The sequence below is a fragment of the Serinus canaria genome, chromosome 1, assembly GCF_022539315.1.
Source record: "Serinus canaria isolate serCan28SL12 chromosome 1, serCan2020, whole genome shotgun sequence".
Taxonomy (NCBI): Eukaryota; Metazoa; Chordata; class Aves; order Passeriformes; family Fringillidae; genus Serinus; species Serinus canaria.
The window spans coordinates 110,404,401-110,425,949 of NC_066313.1; the positions used below are offsets into that span (position 1 = coordinate 110,404,401).

Genomic DNA, 21,549 nt, shown 5'->3' on the forward strand with positions numbered 1-21,549 from the left:
AATTCTATATGCTTGCTGGAGCATGTCACACAGTCAACTATGACAGAGTAAAAAAGTTTTTATCCCCATGCAGAGAGCAGAAATAGGAATCATCCCATTACCTGCTCAGGAGCTGTTACCACACATCACAAGGTAGATGTAGAAGTCCACCCCATCTCATCCCTGAGCTTGTACCATCTCTTAATTCTCTTTCTTATTTTGTCCCACACATAATAAACCCTCCAGAAAATAATCTCAGAAAATAATCTGCTAGACAGTGCTTAAAAACAAAAAGGGTTCAAAGAAATGCTGCTTCTTGTTAGGGATTAGCAGCTAGAAATTATTTGGGTAACAGCTCTTCTTTCTCAAGCTGGTTAATAGATAGGAAAATTAGTTGGCAATTTAAATGCTGCCTCATTTAACACAATGATTCCTAATTACATTATCAGCCCATCTGGCAAGAATTGCTTACAACCATCACACAGAAAGGAAAACACCAGTAACTATATGCTGTGTTTGCCCACAGTTATTACATGTTATTGGCACTGACTGTCAGTCAGGTTATTTCAGCAATTTGTTTCTACAAATTAGTAATGTTACAATATACAGTGGCTTTTTAAGCACAGACATACTGTATGGTTTTTTCTCCCGTGTTACTTAGAGTTAGCATTTACAGCCTACTTTCCAATAAAAAAAAAGGTATCAGAAGGCTAGGCTTTAATATAGATTCTTCATCTGTTCCTCTGAAGATGCAGAAATAAAAGCAATTTAAAAGATGAGTTAAGAGAAATTTTTGGAAGCATTTCTAGATGTAGAAGACTGCAAAGTCAGAGATAAACCTGAAAAGCCTCCACAATGACAGGTTTCTGCTTGCAGAATATTGTGCACTTTGTTTAAAATGTAAGGCTGAAAACAAAAATAGGTAAATTTGCTGGACTGGCACGCTGCCCATAAACACTGGCGCAGGGATGGATTCTCCCATTTCTCACTGCTCACAAGCAGTCCCTACACTGGAGGAACACCTCACCCCAAAGCCAAATGATCCCCTGCAGCTTGGATGGAATCATACTTCACCTCAGAGGAGGAGGAAGAGGAAGAGAAGGAGGAGGAAGCCAGACCCACATTTTACACCAAGTTCAGGAGGGGTATTTCCAGTGCTGCCCTGAGTGAAGTCACCTCACCAGAGAAAACAGACCTATCTGCTCCTACCTCCAAAAAATCCCCTCCCATGGTCACAAGAAGGGTTCACCCATGCAGCCAAGATAAGAGAGACATTGTGAGAAAAGGAAAAAAAAAGAAAGATTAATTTTCTAATGATGTTTGCTCAGCAGGTGGTGCCCACACTTTGCTGCAGCCCTGGGGATGCAAAGGAAGGTGATTTATTGCTGCACAAAAACGTGGGCAAACCAGAAGGTCAAGTTTTATCACCAAAGATAACTCCTGCTTGAACAACAGCAGAAGTTTGTCACAGAAACTGGGCTGTGTTTGCAGTCTGGGGAGTTAACAGGAGAACAGTGCCACAGCAGACCAAGCTCTCCAGAGGGAGTCTGGCCTTTGCTGCCATTCCCCTCACTCCATTCCCAGGTGGTGCCAGGACCTGGGATTTACATTTACTGTCTTCACATTCCCTCTCTTCCCCAGCCACTTAAAACATCTATTCCCAAACACTCTCACACCCTCACTGGGCCCAGCAGAAGACCAGGAGTTTCCCCCAAACTCTCTCCATGATCTGCACTGCTGGACTAGAAGGAATATTTCTTTTTTCCTGCCTGAAAAGCAATAATCTCTTTCTTTGCCAGAAGCTTACAAAGTACTATCTGGATTAGCCAATCTATCCGGGTTTAAGAGCACTGCATGCTTCTGTAGTGGAGATTTGTATAAAAAACACAAATGCTAAAATGACAGATTGCTCTGAAGTATAAACTTGCTAAACTAAATTGTGAGTTGAAATATGAGCATCTGACTGTGGGACTGATGAATAGTCATTCTGAAGAAAAATATTACAGGAAGTGCTTTATATATATTATCATTTTGACAATAAGGGAAGGCTATTATGGTTTAAAGACAAAAAAAATAGTCAGCCAATCAATCCTGGTAACAAAACAAAATATCTATTCTTCATTTCTACGCTCTCCTTCCTGCCAATGCCCTCAGTTCCCTAAACATTAGCATTCTTTCTGCACATGCCATCTCATGTGCTATCTTATTTTTCAGGCTGAAATTTATTTGCTGTGTCTAGATTTATCATACAACACATCCATCCTATTCATGCTATGTGACCATGCTTTGCTGTTGAACATGAGCCATTACTTGCTTATCTTAGAGCTGTGTGAATCGTAGCAATTTTGTCTCATTGCCTTTTCAGAAGAGATTAACCTTTTTTTCCCTCTTTTTTAGTTTTCTCCCCCAGATACGAGTGTCTCTCCCACCTCACACCATAGCAGACAAAACCAAGTGTGTGAAGCAATCCTGTAGTTCACATTAAGCAGCTGCAGCTGAAGTCATGCTCTGCTCTAAGCACTGAGTTTTAAGGAAAATCTGGACTAATTACAGAGTAATAACAATAATCTAGAGGTATAGAAAAAAATCACCTGTAAATGAGCATTGACAGGCTTTAAATGGCTTGAGGAGATGAAGGAAAAGTGTGATAGTCTTTTAACAGATGTAGGTGTGCCACAGAGATCCCCAGGGAGACAAACCTTTCAGAAAGATGGGGTTGCATGGAAGCCAAGAGGTGCCTTCATCAGCCTTCCCCTGGGTAGCCACCAACCCTTAAGCACAAGCAGAGTTAGTGCTTACTGAGAGCAGCAGAAATCCTCCCAAATCTGAGTGAGGAAAATCTATCTGCTGTACTTACACCACACACGTTCTTGAATGGAAAGATAATGAGTGCCTAGACAAATGGAGGATTAACAAAACCCCCACAAACACTCTGAAATTCAAGAAGGAGTGCATGAGACATCAGCTATTTGTGCTGAAGTGCACACAAAAGCTCTTGTTAAATCCAAAAGCCTGTTTCCACCTGTTAGTAGGTGTAAAGGAACTAAATTAATCAATTTCCTGGTAATTACAGCACAGCACTGATGAGACAGGGAGGCTGTAAGCCAAATGCCACTGGGAGAACTCTCACATTTAACAGCAAGCCTCGAGAGGAATCCCAGTGCCCACGCAGCCTGGGTTTAGAGACAGGCTAAGTCTAAGCCCTGTGTCCTAAATTAGCAAGAGTCTCATCCAGAGCTCACCCCTCCCTCCCTGGAGAACAGGGTGACTTAAGGTGCTGGAGACACAGCTATTAATTCAATAATTCCATAGCTAAAAAAGAGCTTAACTCTTGGAGATGTGCTTGTGAGTGGTATCACCCATTTCACAGGCTCCTTCTCAGAAAAAAAACTCTTTCTCACTTGGAAACCAGAGAGTGTCACTGTCGGGACCCAGGACATTCCTCTGGCTGCCCTGGAGGACTCCAGACCCTGGCAGGGGGCTCAGAGACCTTGGCACAAAGTCAAAACCACCTATGCCTTCCATTTTAACCCATGGAAATCATTACCAACTTTGTGTGAGGATTTACAAGCCACAAGAGTTTGAGTAGAATGACAGTGAAATTGTCACAGGGTGAAAATGTAGAATTTTGGGGGTTTTAGAATGGGGGTTCAAGAGGCAAAATGGAGGAATCTGAGCGTGTTCTTTCTTCTTCTTCTTGTCCTCCATCTTCTGCTGTGATGGTGACACTGCTCGATTGGTTTAGAGTAGAGACAGACTGTCTAACGTAGGTGATAGGTATTGGAAAATTATTGTAAATAAAGCACACATAGTTCTTAGTATTAAAAGCCAACACCACCCTGAGGGCAGTCAGTGTGCCATGAACCTGCTGGACAGACCTCAGCAGGTCAGAAAAAGAATGTGCTGGATAAGAGAAAATAAACAACCTTGAGAACCAGAGCTGAGGAATCTCAACTTCTTCTTCAGTCTCAGGGCTGGGAAAAAGAGAATTTCTAACATCTCAGGAGCCATTCCAACAACTCAGAACCGAGATGTCACCACCACAGGGCAGACCTGCTGGGCACTGTCCAGCAGGATTCTGAGCTCTTTGGGCCATCAGATGGAGCTAAGGATGCTGTAGGAGGAGCTGAGGAGGGGGAGAGCTTCCACTCCACAATAAAGCAGGGCACTGTCTGAGGTTAAATGTCTGCTGTGGCTCTTCTGCTCACCAGCACTACTTAGGGCATGATCTTTCCAATGGGAAGGATAATCATGTCAAAGAATTTTAGAGGTTGGGCTTTTTTAAGGGAGTCACAAGAAAAAAAAAAAAAAAAAAAAGGAGAAATCATGCTACTACATTACCTTTCAGAATACAATATTAAGGAGGGTTTTTTGCCTTTTTATTTCCTTGGGTTAAGGAAATGAAATCAGTAAGCCTACATTAATGTATTATACCCAGTGAATGATTACAGTTAGAAGCTGCATTCAGTTCAGAATTTCAATTTTCCAAGGCTTTTGCTCTCCAAAATTAGCTTCCAATTTATTTTGCCAGGTCATTCTTTTCTTTTCCTCTATTGCTCATTAGACTCAGTGAAACTGCTGTCAAATAAATTAAAAAAAGCATTTTTAACTCTTCTTCTCTACCTAGCTTCAGAAGTCCCTACAGTTAAAAAAAAAAAAAAAAAAGGTTGTTTTGAAACTAAATCAACAGCAGTTAGACCAAAACAGTTTTACACATATGTACAGAGCCAAGCCATGCTGGGCAAACTCAAGAAGGCATGAAGTGACTAATTTTTAAACCTTCCTCACCCTGTAGGTGAGTCACTGCCCATGTTTACTGTGCCATCTGGAAAAAACAAAATTCATCAGAGGAATGAAGCCCATTCCTAATGCTCTTGAGCTTAGGCTAGGAGGCATCCCTAGCCTCATGAGCACTGCTATTTTTTTTGTGATCTCCCTTTTGCCAAAGACAGCAAAATCCTTTTGTCCTTCAGCAGCAGGCAGAACCCCTGCAGGAGAGGTTCAGTTCCACTCCTGTGTTCCCACCTTCTTCCTCATACCTAAGATCTGAACTTCAAACTCAGTTTTAAATAAGATTCCAGCTTTCAGATTGTATTAAGAGATGTGAAACCAAGCGCCAAAGTTGCTCCTTCAACACTTAAAAAGTTTTTTTGTTCTGTTTTGTTTTTCAGAGATGCTATTTACAAGAACATGGGGAATGGCTTCAAAGTGAAAGTGAATAGGGTTAGATGGGATATTAGGGAAAACTTCCTTGTGAGGGTGGAGAGGCCCGGGCACAGGGTGCCCAGAGAAGTTTTGGATGCCCCTGGATCCCTGGAAATGTCCAAAGCCAGGTTGGACACTGGGACTTGGAGCAGCCTGAGACAGAGGAAGGTGTCCCTGTCCATGGCAGGGGGTTGGAACAAGATGATCTTGAAGTTCTCTTCTGACCCAAGCCATTTAATAATTCTTTAATTTGAAGGTAGTGAGTAACACTGAAAAAAAAGGCTACATTTCAGAGGCAAATAGAAAGAAAATGAGACTTGCAGGACAGCAGTGAGAAAAATCAACTTTTTCAGAAGGCTGCATGCCAGGTCTGATCTCTTACCTCTCCTCCCCCCTTCACCTCACTCTTGTAGTGACACAATTCTTTCCAGGTTTTTTTTCCCCTCCTCTGTAAAGATGTTAGTTTTGGAGAGGAGTGTTTGTTAGCAAAGGTTTTTCAGAGCCTGGAGAGCTGTGAGGAGGAGAGGTGAAAGCAGGACACCCCTGACTCATCAAGTCTATCCCTTCTCCCTGGAATGAGCTTTTCCCAGCAGCACTTCCATACCCACTCTGTGGGGCACCACTCATTAGAGCATCCTCCTAGCTGCACTTGCTGCCTGCTTTCAGGAATTCCTCCTCATGCTTTTTTAGTGCTCCTCTTCAAGGACACTGAATGCTTAGAGACATTTTCCAGTCTGTTCTCCTAAAATGCTGTAACAAACCCAAATTGCAGAAGTTTTCCCTGGGTTTTCTCTACCTGCTCACCACAACAGTGAAGCAACCAACCTTGCCAAAATGTTGAAGTCAATGGATATGGTGCCATGGGAACACCCAGCTTGCTGCTTAAGACAAGTTCAGGGCTCTGAGAGCAGCCTGTTCCTCCTGGAGGCCAGGAAAGTACAGACATTCCCATGGTCACCCAGTGAGATCCCTGGATTAGCTGGGATAATTTGGTATGGAGAGGTAAATAAACAAGCACACACCTTGGAAATCCAGCTATGAACTCCCTGTACTTCAAGGCATGACCTCTGCTATAAAAATGCCATGACTTATTCTTCAGGCCTGGCTTGCAGCACTGCCAGACTTTATTTAACACAAGATCTGGGCTGTGTCAGCCTGAAAAGGCCAATCCCATCCTCTTGAACCACCTCTTCCTCACCTGTCACAGCAGCTCTTGCCTCTTTCCTCCCTTTCTGCCCAGAAACAGCCACCATCCCACACTTTCACACACCTGCTGGGCTGGCAGGATGGGAAAGGGACATGACTGGATCTGCCAGGGCAGGCAAGGGAAGGGAAGGGAAGGAGGGAAAGATTAGGATAAAACCCAAAAGTTCATCTGTGTCAGGCACAAAGACTGGAATTGGGTTATTGTGATCGTGTTTCCTGTTAGGAAAGTTGTGCCACACCTCTGGGGAAAAGGTGTAGGGCCAGGCAGCTTCCCACTGCTCTATGCCATCTTTGGTGGCCACAGGAATGTGCACAGGGAGTCCCAGGACTCAGAGCACAAACAAGGTGATGCAACTCCAGTGGATTTATTTCCCTGGCAATTAATAAAGGGAATACAACAGATGGAAGGCTTTTGCTCCCCATTGCACCTGACCTATTTAGGATATTGCCATGCAGAGTCTGATTGTCATCATGGGTGTTCCTTGGAATTATACAAGGGAGTTCAAAGGCACAAGCAGAAATCAGCTTTCTGCTCCACATTAGCAGGAAGGACTATTTGATTGGGAAACACAAAAAAAAAAAAAAAAAGGGAAAAAAAGCTGTTAACCACTGTCATAATTATGTGTTTGATTAATTAAAAATAAGAATCATGCTTTTTATTCATATTTCTTCTAATGTTTTTACTTAAAATTTGGAAGGACAATTTAAAAGGCAGTTTTGATTCTCAAGTGAAATAAGATATGCTTTTAAAAAAAATTCTCTTTTTTTAGAGAGCAGCACTGTTAGAGAACAGCAGCACTGTTCTTCCCCTGCTATTGGAGTAGTTTATTTCTCTCTCTCCTTCTCAAACATTCATACTTTCCTCTTTCCCCTGGCTAATACTGGAGAGGCAGCAGCTCTGGGAAATGAACCAGCTTCGCCCGTGGCTCATACATCATTACAATTGTTAACCAAGTTCCACTATAAAAATCTTGATTACACAGGAGAACACAGAGGCATGCAGGAACACAGCTTCATTTCCAGATACCAGATTGAGTTTGTAGGGCAGGAAGTTAAAAGACTTTGTTATGCTCTCAGGTTGATAAAGTCTGCCAGCACATGCCATAACAGCAGCTCCCCACAACCCATTCCCCCACACAGCAAGAATCCAGGGCAGAAATAAGCTTCCTTCTACTCTGGCCAGGGCTTGCATCCCATTGTGTGATGATGGATGTGTAATGGGAGCTGAACTTAGATGGTCTTGAAGATCCTTTTCACCCCAAATCATTCTATTCACACCACTGGAGCTGATGGTGCTCAGGGCACTGGAATTGTGGAATTTTGTCCACTGGCAACTGCAAATGCTGTTGTGCACAGCTGCCACGGAGTAAAGCTCCCAAACCTTGACAAAAAGCTGCATCTGGTCACTTGCCAATGACCAAAGGTCATTCAAGGTAAACCTGAAGGCTCAGCAGAGTGCAAATGAAAGTTAATTTTAGCTGGAACATGTAGCACACAGCAGCGTTCATAACCACAGCTCCTGAGAAATTCTGTGAACTCCCCCCATCCCCCACGTGGTTTATCTCAGTTGTTCAAATGCAAAAATCTGGCACTTTGGATCATGTGAAATGTTTGTGTTATTCCCTGAAGGACTTTGCTATTGAGAGGTAATGAGAAGATTATTCTCTGACAGTTAAGCTGAAGCACTGTGACTGCATCAGATGTTCCACTGCTCCAGCAGCTCCCAGACTTTTGGGAAGTGTGACCACCTTTGAACTCCTCTGTCTTATTTGCAACCCGAGAGTCACTGAGAAGAAAAATGAATGAAATTTAATAAAAATCTCTTTAGTCAGAGAAAAGGTAGGATTGATGAATCATTTTCTGACACTCCTCTCACTTCACTCTTTCCTATAGCAGACATCCACCAGGCAGCACAGTGAATAAAAGCACAGCCTTTCCAAACCATGCTCAAGCAGCACAGTAATACTGCCCTGAACAGCTCAAGCTGCTGTAGTGTGCTCTGGCTTGAATCATGGAATGGTTTGGGTTGGGAGGGACCTTAAAAATCATCTCATTCCACCCCCCTGCCATGGGCAGGGAACCTTCCACCAGACCAGGCTGCTAAAAGCCCTGTCCAACCTGGCCTTGAAAAGATGCCCCAGCTGTTAATGTCATACTGCAAACACTGACAGTCAAGGTTTCTGTATCAACAGGTATCACAGTGGAATTCTGGAAGTAAAGTTTCCATTTACAGAGAAAAAAAAAAGTGAGGAAAAAAACCTCCCTCGAGATTTCACAAAGTCACAATTTTGAAAACAGATCCAAATCCTGCAGTCAAAATAAAACACCCCAGTATTTTATTTTCTATGCCAAAACTACTGCTACCAATGGCATTGTTCAAATTCTTTTCTTGCCAAATGCCACAATAAAATGTTCAAGTTGGCACAAGCAGGACCCAAGCTCCCATATAATGGCAAAGCAGGTAAACCTTTTGTTCCTGTAGAATCCCAAATCCTGATCTTCTCTGGTGTGAAGCTTCTTATGGAAGCAAAGTAGGAAGCAGAAAGAGCCTGGGTGGTGAAAAAATTCTCACATCTGGCCTTGACCTGAGCCTGAACATTAGGTGGGCTCCAAGGTGCTCTGCTGAGAGCCACTCTCACAGGCAGATCCACTCACAAATATCAAGGAATTATCTGAGAGATGGCTGACAAAAGCATCCAATTATTTTTCCCCTGTCAAATGGCAGGAGCTGGCCTTTAATCCCTCCCTCAAGTGGAAAGGTGACTCTCAGTTCTTGAGTTGTCATGTCTTTTTCTTTAAAGCAAAAATGCCAGTTTTGGATCCCTAAGGATGGATTCTTCTCTGTATTTAGGGAGGAAAAGCTTACCAAATGTTGCTGCAGCCTTGATACCTTTCCTCTTTTAAAATAAGGCCAGACTAGGATGTGAGACCAGCATTTTCCCTGAACACATTGCAATCTAGCTTAATAGCAGTTTTTGCTAGTAAATAGGTACAAAAATAAGCCAACCATAAAGCTAAATAAAATCAACTAATTTTAGTACTCGCAAGCTGAGCAAAGAGGAAAAAATCTACAAGTAATTTGTTTTTCACAATATCAGATTATTAGTAAGCAGTGGTGAGGGGAAAAAAGGATTGCAGAGTGCAATTACTGTCTTAACAGATTCCCTTCAAAAGGGCCTAATTATGACACATTAATTGTATTCAGTGAATTGTAATTTTCACTCAAATGAGATCTTTTTCCCTCATCTAGCTTGTTTTCCTCAACTTCCCTCCCCATGACACCCCACAGGTTTCATCTGTTAGAGAAAGACTCTTAAAAAAAAACCCCAAAATCAAAGTCTAGAACATTCATCCCCAGCTGCCCTCCCTGTAAAATACTCTTAGACATAAAAAAGGCAGCGAGAGCAGTGGGAAAGACAGGCAAAACAAAGAATGAGGGAAGAACTCTGAGGGAGGAGTGAGACCGGGGGAAAAAGGTGCAATTTTATCAGCCTTTGGCAAAAGAGGGAGCAAACATTGACTCTGGCCTGAGGCTTTCTGAAGGCTCCAGGGCTGACTTTGCTATGTGGCTGCTCTTGGATGTGCACGGCCAAAAATCCATTGGACAAGTCATGGGGCAAGGCTGCTGAACTGGCTGGGCCTGTGGGCAGCAGAACTGCTCTCAGCCTAAGGAGAAGTTTTCAGAGCTCCTCAGTGAGGCTCTCAGGTGATGCCAGGCTGTAGCCATGGTATTTTCTGAAAAAACCCTTTGCCAGGATTTTACTCCTGAGAAGCCTCAGAGGAAAAAAAAAACAATGATTATGTGCTGCTGTGGAATGCAACAGGTGCATCTTAGATTGGTCTCATGTGATTGTTTTTAATTAATGGCCAATCACAGTCCAGCTGTCTTGGACTCTCTGAGAGTCATGAGCTTTTCTTATCATTCCATTCTTTTCTATTCTTTTCAAGCCTTCTGATGAAATCTTTTCTTCTGTTCTTTTAGTAGAGTTTTAATATATCATTTTCTTTTAATATAATATATATCATAAAATAATAAATCTTCTGAACATGGAGTCAAGGTTCTCATCTCTTCCCTCATCCTGGGACCCCTGTGAGCACCACCACACCAGGCTGCTGCATCCCTGGCTGTGCCAAGCAGGTGCCACGCAGCAAAACCAAAGCTGTGGGGTTGGTGCACACTGGAGCTGTTGTGGCACGTGGCTGGCTGCCAGTGATCTCTGCCCTGGCTGGCAGCAGAGTGGCCTGAGATGGGCTGGCAACAACACCCCGAGGGATCTGTGGGGTACACAGGGAAACCCTCTGGTCTCGGGAGCTCCGTGATGCTGCGGCCGTGTGGCGCAGCAACGAGGAAGGGATGGGTAGGACTCGAGTGCCAGCACTTACTGCAGTGTGATGTCATGGTTTGCCTCACATACCCCGGGTTTCTCCCTGAAGATTTCTTCTCCAGGGGTGTCAGCCACCTCTCCCTCCCCCTCCCTTGCCCCCTCCTGAGCGCTGTCAATCCTGGCATTCCAGAAGGACGTAGAGCGATTGGCAGAATTCAAAAGATGCCCTACCCCTGAGGGGACTTTGGGCCATCCGGGTGTCATTTGTCCCTTAAGACTTCCCCCCCTACCTCGTTGGTGGTCCCCCATGTTCCTTCCCTCCCCCTCTCCCCGGGGTTAAAAGGAACAGCAACCACGCGGTTCGGGGAGTTCTCTTGGAGCTGTTGCTGCATTCAGAGGCCTGCAGGCCAGGAATAAAGCTCTGGATCAAAACCAACTCCTTTTCCTTCACCATTGTCTTAATCTTCTTCACCAGAGGTAAACCAGAGCTCCTGCAAGCCTGGACTTGCCTCCAAGCCCCCAGCTGCAGCATCCAGCCAGCCAAAGGTGTCTCTGGGCTGAAACACCACAGTTGCCGCCTCTTGGTCAAGCAGCAAGGGCCAGACAAGCTCAGGCCAGACAAGCTCAGGGCCAGACAAGCTCAGTCCCATCCAGCTATATTGGTAATTATTCCAATAAACACTGAGGATATTTACTAAATAAATAAAAAGGGCACAAATGAGGGTGCAAAACAAAACATAAAGAGGCTGCTTCAGAAGGCCCCAAAGCGGGGCTCACACATGGATACATGTATAGTCTCTCACAGAAAGTTCTAGAAGCCTTCTGGCCAATCACAGGCTGTTGATCTGCATGGCCACTCCCGAGAGTGCTTTGGGAGCCCTTTGCTCCTCACCATAAACTGCCTGGATGTCCTTAGTTGTGGCTCCTTATTCCCTGAGGCCTGGTGTTTGCTCTCTGTCTCCTTCTGTGCAAGCTCCCACACTGACCTCCTTCAGGTGCTGCCGCTGGTGGAGCAGTTCCCTGGGCCTTTCCAGCCAAGGGAAAAGCACAGTGGGTTGTTCATGCTGGGGTTCTCCTCTCAGCTAGGCTGCTCCGAGCCCCAGTGAGCCGAGTCCTGCCAGCTCAGCTCCTCAGCACCATCATCCAGTCACACAGAGAGCTGTGATGGAGGCACGGGCAGAAAGCAAAGTAAGATCTGTCTAGTCCTGGGCTGCTTTTAAGTGCTTTGAAAGTGACCTTAGAACATGTTCTGTGTTTGCTTCATCAGCTTGGATCTACAGAGCAAACCCAAGCTGGAATGCAGCAAGATGTAGGACAGGCCTGTCAATAGCAGGAAAAAACACTTCCTTCTTTAAGGCAGCTGAGAGCTGCCTCCTTTACTTTGAAGATTTGATCTCAAGCCCTAATCTGTGCTGAAATAGAAGCAACAAGTTCCTTCACTTATTTACCCAAGTTGTTTGTATGATGAAATCTGTATTTTACAGCCAGTAGGAAAAGGGGGAGAGAGGTCTGTCCGTCACCCACTGGAGAGACACATGTGAGAGCCATTGTACCAGCTTCCTTTTTCAAACAGAGCTGTACTTGACAATGACCAGACAACACTTCGGGTCAGACTTGTTTCACTTACACTGAGTGAGGACATTTCAAAAATTATAATATGTGGAGGCAATGTAATAGCTAAGGTGTCCTCACATACTCGAAGTTGTAAGAGCTCTTCAAGAAAATGAAGACCTCTGCAATGAGTAGTAGCTTTTAAATCTGTCTTGCCAGGTGCAATCCCTTGAGCTCACAGTCCTCTAGTTAGAGAAGGGGGGGAAGGGAAAAAAAGAAAAACTCAAATAAGAAGAGAAAGATTTCTTCCTTAATAATCCAAATGAAATAAACACATGGAAATTCCACACAGGCCACTGTTTCATTTTCATCTCATTTCTACTCCAAATCCCAACTAATTTACACTTTATTCAGGCAAAACAGTTATTTACTCACCCTCTACTTTCCTCTTTCTAGATTTAACTGATGCTGTTTCCTTGATAAGGAATGTAAAAAATGTGAGCCTGGCACCTATTTCCATCAACCTTGCTCCTCACAACAGCTCTTCTGCCCTGACCCACCAGGATCTGAATTCAGGATTGCCTCAAGCAGAGCCCCTGGATATAAAGCTTCCATCACTTCTCTGAAGAGGAGAAAGCTCCTTTAAGGAACAGTTAGTGGGGCTCTAATCCCTAACTCAGGGAGAGAAGCACATCCTGAGGAATGACCATGGTGAGCCTCTTCCATTCAGTGTAAGCAGCACTCATATTTTGGGTTATTTCATAGTACAGCCTCTACTACTCCCACACAGCCTCTTTTGCCAGGGCTAATTTTGGATGGAAGAAGGTGTTAGAATGCTAATTTGTAAAGGCAGGGACTTTTTGGTCAACCCAAACCTGGTATGTTTGCTTGTTTTGGGTCAAAAACACATCACAGCCCACCAGGCCACAGCTGTTCACTGGATTAGTCCTGAATTACAGCTGCCAGGTGCTTGTCCTTTTTATTTTGCAGGTATCCAGCAACAGCAACAACAACCAAAATAGACTCAAATCACCATTTAAAAACAGGAGTATTTTTGCATTTCAATACTATTTCCACTAGACAGATCTGGAAGGATTTTGACACTGCCACCTTAAAACACTCCAACGCACCACAGAAATTGTCTTTGCTTCACAGGCTTTTGTTTCTTCAGCTTTCATAAAGAACTCAAAAATAAATACAAAATACCTTAGCAATTAATAAAAAAATAAAAAGAAAAAAAAGACAGAAAGAGAGACTTGAGATGCAACCTGCCTTCTGATAGTTGAACAGAGAAAGATCACATTTTAAAATTCCTTGTGTCTTGAAAGACAGTGAGACCCTTTTCAGCAAAATTAAGAAAGTGGAGCTGAGCTTGTTGGGCAATAGCACAGCACCAGAAATCAGATTAAAGAGCACCTGAATCTTACCTCACATCTTCATTCCTTTCAACACTCAGGGAATGAGATCTACCACCAATTAAAGAATAATGGCTGCAAGTTCAGAACTTGTTAATGTGTGTGTACATCACCCTCGAAACACGAAGGCATAAATTCTGACTCCATGTCACACTAGAGGTATTTAATACATATCCTTCTTTATCACTCCTCTCTTTAATAGCTGGAAGAAGTGGAAGGGAAGATAACCTCCCACCAATTATATGGGAACTGAAGTTTGTGTTTTGCAGTGGGGCCCGTTAAGACCCAACATCCACACTGACCTTAAAACTTGGGAGTGAGTTTATAGGAGGGGTTTTTGCTCACCCCGTGCACAGAACGAACTGCCATTAGGATAAACAGAAGATGTAAAAGCCTCTTCATGAACAGAATGAAAAACTGACACTGAAAGAAAGGAGCTGTGGCATTCAGAGCACAAGTTGGATCCTTCTGTGGTTAATCAGACTGGAGCTCTCAGGGGCCATGTGCCTGGCCTCTCTTTCACAGAGAAGTTGCAGGATTAAAATTTACCTGTTCTCAATAAAAACACAGCTTGGAAATGCAGTGGGATCAGCAGGATTACCACCACCTCATACAAAAGGCAAGATGAGGCAATGGTACTGTCCCTGCAAGCATTTAATGCAGTCCAGATGGACTTCAAGAAAGCTGTGAAAAACATGAGATTTTTTAAAGAGTTTGACTATTCTTTTGGTCAAAAGCTTGTAGGAGAAACAAAATTAATATGAAGAGAACTGCAGTGAAGATAGCAAAAAAACCTAAATGATCTTTGATTCAATTTCTCACAGTTCTTATAATCTCAGGGTAGCCAAAATAATAAAAGAGAGAGCAAAGGAATTCCATTGGATTATTTAAAGAAATAGCTAAGAACACTGCACACAATTCATATTGGGCTCTTGCCACCTCTTACTTAAATCTGGCACTGGAAGAAAGGCACCTATGCAGACAGGTATAAAGCCCATAATCCATCAGGAGTAGGACACATCACAAACATAGGGACAAACACATCACGCCCTTCAATACAACAGATCATTTTCACCTTTCACATAATTCTTAAGTAGGTCTACATGTGAATGAGTAAGAATTAGTGGGAGTAATAACACTTGACACCAACCTGGTAACTGGTCTGGAGATCTGATAGGATTAGGAAGGATACTGTATCATAAAACTGGAAATGATCAGAAACACTTTAGCTGCAAACACTTTGCAAAACTGGATTGACTGCATTGAAGTTTCCTGTCTTGGAAATAAAATAAATTTTGACTTCACACAGCTGCTCTATTTTTGTACCATCAGAACAAGTGTTTCAGAACTGCCATTGTGAATCGCAGCTCTGTGCTGTGTTTATCTGCTATATGACAAATCAGAATTGGAACGAAAGCCAAAAAGTATGCCTTAAATGACCTGAAAAATGATATTCTGTCATAGTAGCTTCCTTCCAAGAACAGGAATTAAAAAAGGAAAATTTCTAAAAATGCAGCTGAGCAGTAAAGCAAGCCCTGTAGTGCTGAAGCCTTTCACAAATGTTCATGCTCCATTCTGGCACAGCAGCTTTCAACACTTGACGCACACGCTCCCAAAGTCACTGGGCACCAACACTACTGTAACCACCACATCAAACCTGCTCTCTTTTCTCACAGCCTGCTACTTGGTCGTGGTCCACCACTGCCCTGGGAGCATTTCCCCATCCCCTCTCTGCTCCTGTGCAGAGCAGCAGCTGTGCCATGCACCTTTTTGTTCTGGGAGCGCGGGAGCGCAGCCGCGCTGCTCCGGCACTCCTCGCTGCCAGCATCCTCCTTCCTCCTTGGCAAAATGTCAGGGCAGCTCCCTGCTCCCTGGGCTGGCAGTCCTGGGACAGGCCTGGCTCAGGCAGGCAGCTGGGAAGCCCCAAGTTGGAGGGGTGTAAGAGCAGAGGAAAGTGTCCAAGCATCTCTTTGTAGCGCAGCTGCTGACGTGAAGTAAAGTCAAGCTGGGAGGAGCATGTAAATCAGGAAAAGATTTTCCTTTTCTACACCATCATGCACAGCCCACTCCCAACTCCAGCAACCACTTGCCCAAGAGCTTAACACAATCCAACGCTTGGCACTACCCAGACACTTGATTTTAGTAGCAGCATGTGAAGCAATCAAGTACCAACAGTAGCAGCTTTGTAGCTTTATACTACTCGTTGCAAAGCAGAAAAGACAGCCAAGTACTTTTGTGATCTTTAAGTCTTCTGGTTTCAGGCAAGGAACGAGATAACAAATTCATCCTCATCAAAAGTACAGAATAAATTCTAACTGCACTCCACTGAGTCATTACACTCCAAGATCTGATTTGGGAAACAGAAGCATTTGTAATCTTACTTACAACCTCAGTGAGTCTACTTGTGAATAAAACCTCACATGTGCTCAACCAGTGGTAGTCTTTAAAATAATTAACTTTGGAAGAAGTCAGAACTAGTTCAAAATAGTAAAAGCTTTGGAATCAGATTCAAAGAATGTTTTTTATGTGGAAAAAATAAAAATCAGAGGCAAGTCTAGCTGAAACCTTCCATCACCTGTAATACAACTGATACGAGCTGTTAAGCATAAGTGAAGCCTGTGGGTGTACTGAGGGCAGCACATTTCTCCCTCTTAGACCTCCAGTCATATTATTAAAGGCCTGTCACATTTTTCCTTTTCTATTTCTTCCCATTTCAGAATCCCCCTTAGACACGTAAGGAGATAATATGCTTGATAGTCACTTTTCCTACCTGAAGTTATTTTTTTTCATCTAAGACATGCTGAATTGGGTGATTAGTCCAATCAAGTCTGGTTCCTCGATTGAGGCAGAAGCCAATATTGAATGTTTGAATGTTCCCTGGAGTTATGAAGCACACACCACACCACACTAACAGAACTAGTCAAATATGCATCACTTAACACATAGGAAAAATTATTTCATGCCCTCCATGACTACTGGGCCACACCTTGATACGTCAGACCTAGTTATGTTGTTTGGTTTTTTTTAATCTCTATTTATTGATCATAAAACAGTGCCAGCCTTTCTCAATGCATGTATTGATCCCAGTGTGATATATTTTATTAGAGAGATGATGTGGCCAATCCTCTTACACTCAAGGGGCAAAAAAAGAAAGAACTCACAGACATCCAAAAATGCAACGATGGCTGAATGCTCCCCATTGGCTGTGCATTTTGGCATTCATTGGCTTTTTATTACGTAGGGGAGTTAAGCAGAAGAATAAAGATTTTTTTTTTCTGTCTACACTGGAAACCTCAGGACCTAAACTCCTGAAGCAAACACAAAGTTCTGAAGGAAAGCCCCGAGGGCTCTCAGGAAATTAATCCCCACTCAGCTGACTAGTCATCCCACCAGCAGCCCAGCACCGCTCCTCCTGGGATCTCATGACACAGATGAAAGAGCAACTACACGGCAAAAAAAAAAAAAAAAAAAAAAAAAAAAAAAAAAAAAAAAAAAAAAATCAACAACTCGAAACAAACTTCAGCCACACTGGCGGAGACAGAGAGGGAAGATTCAAGGCAACACGGTTTATCTGAAAACAATATTCAGAACACACAGGTTCTTTGCCCCGTTAATGAGCAGCACATGGATTCCCGACAGAAGGGGCTGGTTGTGCCCAGCCATCACTTAGTTCAGCAGGAAGATGCCGAGTGATTCTCCCGGGAGCACCGGGAAGATCTACCAGCGCACCCAATCACGATGCAGAGCAGCTTAAAAAAGCAAAGAATAACCAAAAAAGCATCCTCTGTCTCTAAAACACGGTCAGTTCGACTGGCAGAGTAACTCGCTTCAGATCCAAACGCCGTGACACAGCCTGAAAGAAATCCTGGGGACCAGATCTGCAGATTTCCCAAGCAGGGGCAGGACAGGGCAGCCGGGGGATGCTTCTCTCCTTTCTCTCCTCCCTGCGGGTCCGCGGAAAGTCGCCGCTGCTGCTGCCGTTCCCCCGCGCCGGGCACCATCCCCGTCTCCCGGGAAGGGAGGGGGAGAAAGGGGAAGGGAGGAGGCGCCAGCGCCGAGCACCGGGACAAAGTTGCTTTGAGCCGGAGGGGTGAGGGCCGAGTCGCTCCCACCCCTGAGAAGTTTGGCCCCCTTCTCCCCATCCCTCCCAGCGTCCCCGGCCCGCAGCCCCCGGCCCGCTCCTACCGCCTGCGGCGGGGTCCCGATCAGCATCTCCAGGTAGTAGCCGCGGCCGGAGTCTCCCTGGAGGTTCTCCACCATGGCTAAAAAGTTGAGGGTGCCGCCGGGATCCGAGGCTAAGGCCAAGCCGTCCGCAGCCCCGGGGGCATCCTGCTGCCGGCTGCCGCTCGCCGGCCGCAGCACCACCGGGGCGGGCGGCGAGCCGGCGGGGGCGGCGGGGTGGGACACGCGGAGCGGGAGGGAGAAGAGCGCCCGGCAGAGCCCCGCCGTGCCGGCCAGCAGGAGCAGCAGCAATCCGGGAGCCGCCAGCGGCGTCCCCATCCCGGCGGCAGCGCCGGGGCCGGGAGTCGCTTCCCAAGTGCGGCGGCTCCGGCCGGAGGCAGCCTGGCTGCCAGACTGGAGCAGCCGAAGGGGGGAGGAGGAGGAGGAGGAGGAAGGAGAAGGGAGCGGCTTACCCACGCCCCGGCTCCATCTCCCCCTCCCCCGAAGCGAGCTCCTCCTCGCGTTTCTCCCGCACGGCCCCCGGGCAGCCGGAGCGCTCGGAGCTCTGGGGGCCGTGCGGGGAAAGTTGCTCCGAGCCAGCGCCCACGGGAGAAACTTCCCGGCTCGGCTCGGCTCTGCCCGCAGTCCCTCTAACGGGGCTTGACGGCACGGCGGGGAGAAAAGTTTCCGAAAGCCCTAGAGAGCGGCGGAGCGGGGAGCGGCTCTGCTCGGCGCCCGGTGCGGTGCGAGGGTGCCCGGGGCTCCGGGCTCCGGCCGCCGCCGTGGGGAGCCGCTCCCATCGCCACCCCCAGGGAGCCGGGGCTGTGGTCCGGCAGGAGGAGGTGGAGGTGGGGATGCGGGGTCACTCGAGGATGCGGGAGTGTCCCCGTGTGTAGGTTCACACGGTGGTGTGAGGAGCGGGCGTCTGTGTGTGTGGTTGTGCGTGTGGAAATTCAGCTGCTGCACCGGCAGGAGCGAGGCACGCAAGGTGTCTGCTTCGAGAGAGCATGCGAGGCTTTAAATGTCTTCATCATGCACGGAATTAATAACGGCAGTCAAGTGCGGCCTTTTGAAAGATGGGAACACTTAGGGTGGAATTAGTCTCGACATCTCTGGAGTAATGACAGTGTCTGATGGATCGCTGGATGGAGCGGAGAGTCCAAAAACCTTGAAATGTAACGCCGGGCAAGTCTAAGCAGAGTCACTCTGTGGTTGTTTCTGGCTCTTCCCCCAGTCCTTGGTTGTAGATAAAGTTGAAAAATATCCAGCTGAAGTCATGTGTACTCTCGGTGTCCCCTGATCAATTTGCTGTCCTAGGCAGCCACCTGGTCTCTCTCTGTGTGTAAATCTGCAGAGCTGTATGGACTGAGATCCCTTCTCTGCCCGAGTAAACTGTAAGAGCTCCCCCCTTCCCTTCCTTGAGCTGGAGTAATCGTCCACAAGATTTCTAGGTGTTTCACAGGTATTAAATGAAGTTTTATTAAGAGGTAGACAGTGTTCATTCCTGGGAAGGCTGTTTGGGGGAAGGATAATTGGGTAAGGCTGTTAACTGTAGGCATTTGTCAGAGTTGCTCGAAGAGGATAATCCTTAAAAAGAAAGTGTGAGCCCACCTTCCCTTGCTGAAGGAAAAGAAGTGTTTTCACATTTTTTCACTGATGTTTTTGTTACTCTGGCTCTGTCGCCTCAAATCTGGAGCCGTTGTGCTCACTTTGTAGGTTCTCCCTTGGATCAATTCAGTGCTTCTGGTGCAGGTGGATGCTTTTCCTCCTGCATCCATGGCAGGAGGGGGATGCAGACCCTGTACTGGCTGGTGGAGCTCTCTGCAAGAAGGAAAATGCTGCAGGGGAAGCCTGCAAGTTCTGTGGCCTGGCTGGGGGCTGGAGGAGAGGTTATAGATGAAGCTTCCTCTCAGGAGGTTGTTGTGCTTGTGGGGAACCACACACCTTGGTAAGAGGTGAAATTGTGCAAAGTTCCCCTGCTGCACAAAGCTTTCTATTTGCCTGACAAGTAGGAAAGTGAAATATTGCAGCCCTGCTCTGTCTGCTCTCACCTGCTCCAGACAGAGGGAAAATGCTGCTGGGGGCTGATGGCAGCTGAACACCTGAGGGAGTGGCAGCCAGGCTCACACAAAGAGGTTATCTCCGGGGTGCTGCTCTAATGGCTTTTCCTAACGTGGCTGGGATAGTGACAGGCTGCATTGTAGGGCCTGTCTAGTCGCAGCTGAAGCCAAAGGGGAATTAAAATGCTCGGGGCTCTTCATGGGTGAGCTGAAAACTGGAGAAGTGCCCCCGCCCCTTTGGAAAAGGGAATGGGAAAAGTAATCAGGAGTATAATTGAACACCCCCTCAGAGTGGTAGGGATGTATTTAGAACAGTCAGCAGCTATGTGCATTTTGTTTTAATTCTTTTACAGTACAGTAAGTCTTCCCCCTTGCTGCTGTTGCTAAGATACATTACCACACTCCTGGCTAAAGCAATTCCAGCCAAAGGAGTGCATAGTTTTCAGAGCATAGAAGATATAGCATAGCCTTTAAGTGTTGAAGAGAAAACTTGTCCTTTTTTTTTTTCATGCTGTTTGGTAAAAGTTCTTCTCGTCCTGTTTTCCACAGCCCTGGATCAGTCTCACAGTGAATGTTCATCAGGCAGCTGCTGTGTGTGAGATGCTGTGTGTGAAACCTTCCTGCCCTCCCATGGCATCATCCCAGCAGGGCTGGTATGCAGCATGGGGTTTCTGCCTTGCCTCCCCTGTTCCTTTATTTAGTTAAGTATCTGAGAAGGATTAGGCTGTGCCAGGTACAGGTGAGAAGTTCCAGTGCATTTCTGAGCAGGGCCTTAAAAGTGCAATGTGAACAGCTGCTTGGGAAAGGAGATGTAAAAAAAAGTCCTCCCAGAGAGCCAAATGTGACTGCATCCAAGATGTTCCTCAGAGAGGGGAAGTCATCTGTATGCAATGAATGCCACAGTCAACATGCACATTTGGGTTTTTTATGTATCACACACAGAAAATAAATGAAATGCCAGAAATAGACTCAAGTTTAAGTGTCTGTACACTTTGTAGTCTACAATATTTGGTGAATCTTGTTTTACTTTATTTTTGTGATTCCAAATATGTGTTCTTTGAGTAAATAATAGTAAAAGTTGTATCAGTCTCTGTGAATAAGGCTTTTTTTTTTTCCCTTAAAGTCAGCTGTCTGAATATAATTTTTCAGGTAAATCTTGCCTTTAATCCAACTCTGTGTTAATTCAATTTGATGGCACGGTGGTGCTTTAAACCTTGAGCCACTTGACAGTGAATTAACATTTGTCTCTATAACACAACCTTCCACCAGTATTTACAGAATGCAGAGAGAGCATCATAGCAGTGCAGCTGCTCTGTGCTGTGGACAAGGTGTGTGAACTCAGTCAGAGGGGACAGTTGCTCTGTGGAGATGTTAAACCAGGCCTGTTGAGAAAACCAGCAGGAACAGAGAAGGCATCTGAAGATGCAGAGGAAGTGCTGGAGCTGATCTGAGCAGAAGGAACTGTGTGTGGCTAAAAAGAGATCTCTCCCTCCCCAGGAGAAAGCTATTAGGGGACTGCTCAGATCGAAGTGTTTCTCTGCCCAGCTTCTGAAGGAGTCAGGCTGACCTGTGCTAGTGTTACACAATGATAAGGGCAGATGGCCACAAAGACTTCTGTCCTAAAACTGCTGTGTCTGCTTTCTGCGT

General features: G+C 45.5%; 1 protein-coding gene across 1 annotated transcript in view; it reads right to left on the minus strand.

The window, feature by feature from the left end:
* BACE2 (beta-secretase 2) overlaps positions 1 to 18,196 on the minus strand; it is a 50,499-nt gene extending 32,303 nt beyond the window's left edge. The window contains exon 1 of the mRNA XM_050983419.1: positions 17,867 to 18,196. Within this exon, the coding sequence (XP_050839376.1) occupies positions 17,867 to 18,181 (315 nt within the window). The 5' untranslated portion in view covers positions 18,182 to 18,196. The remainder of the gene's footprint in view (positions 1 to 17,866) is intronic.
* Positions 18,197 to 21,549: the final 3,353 nt, after the last annotated feature.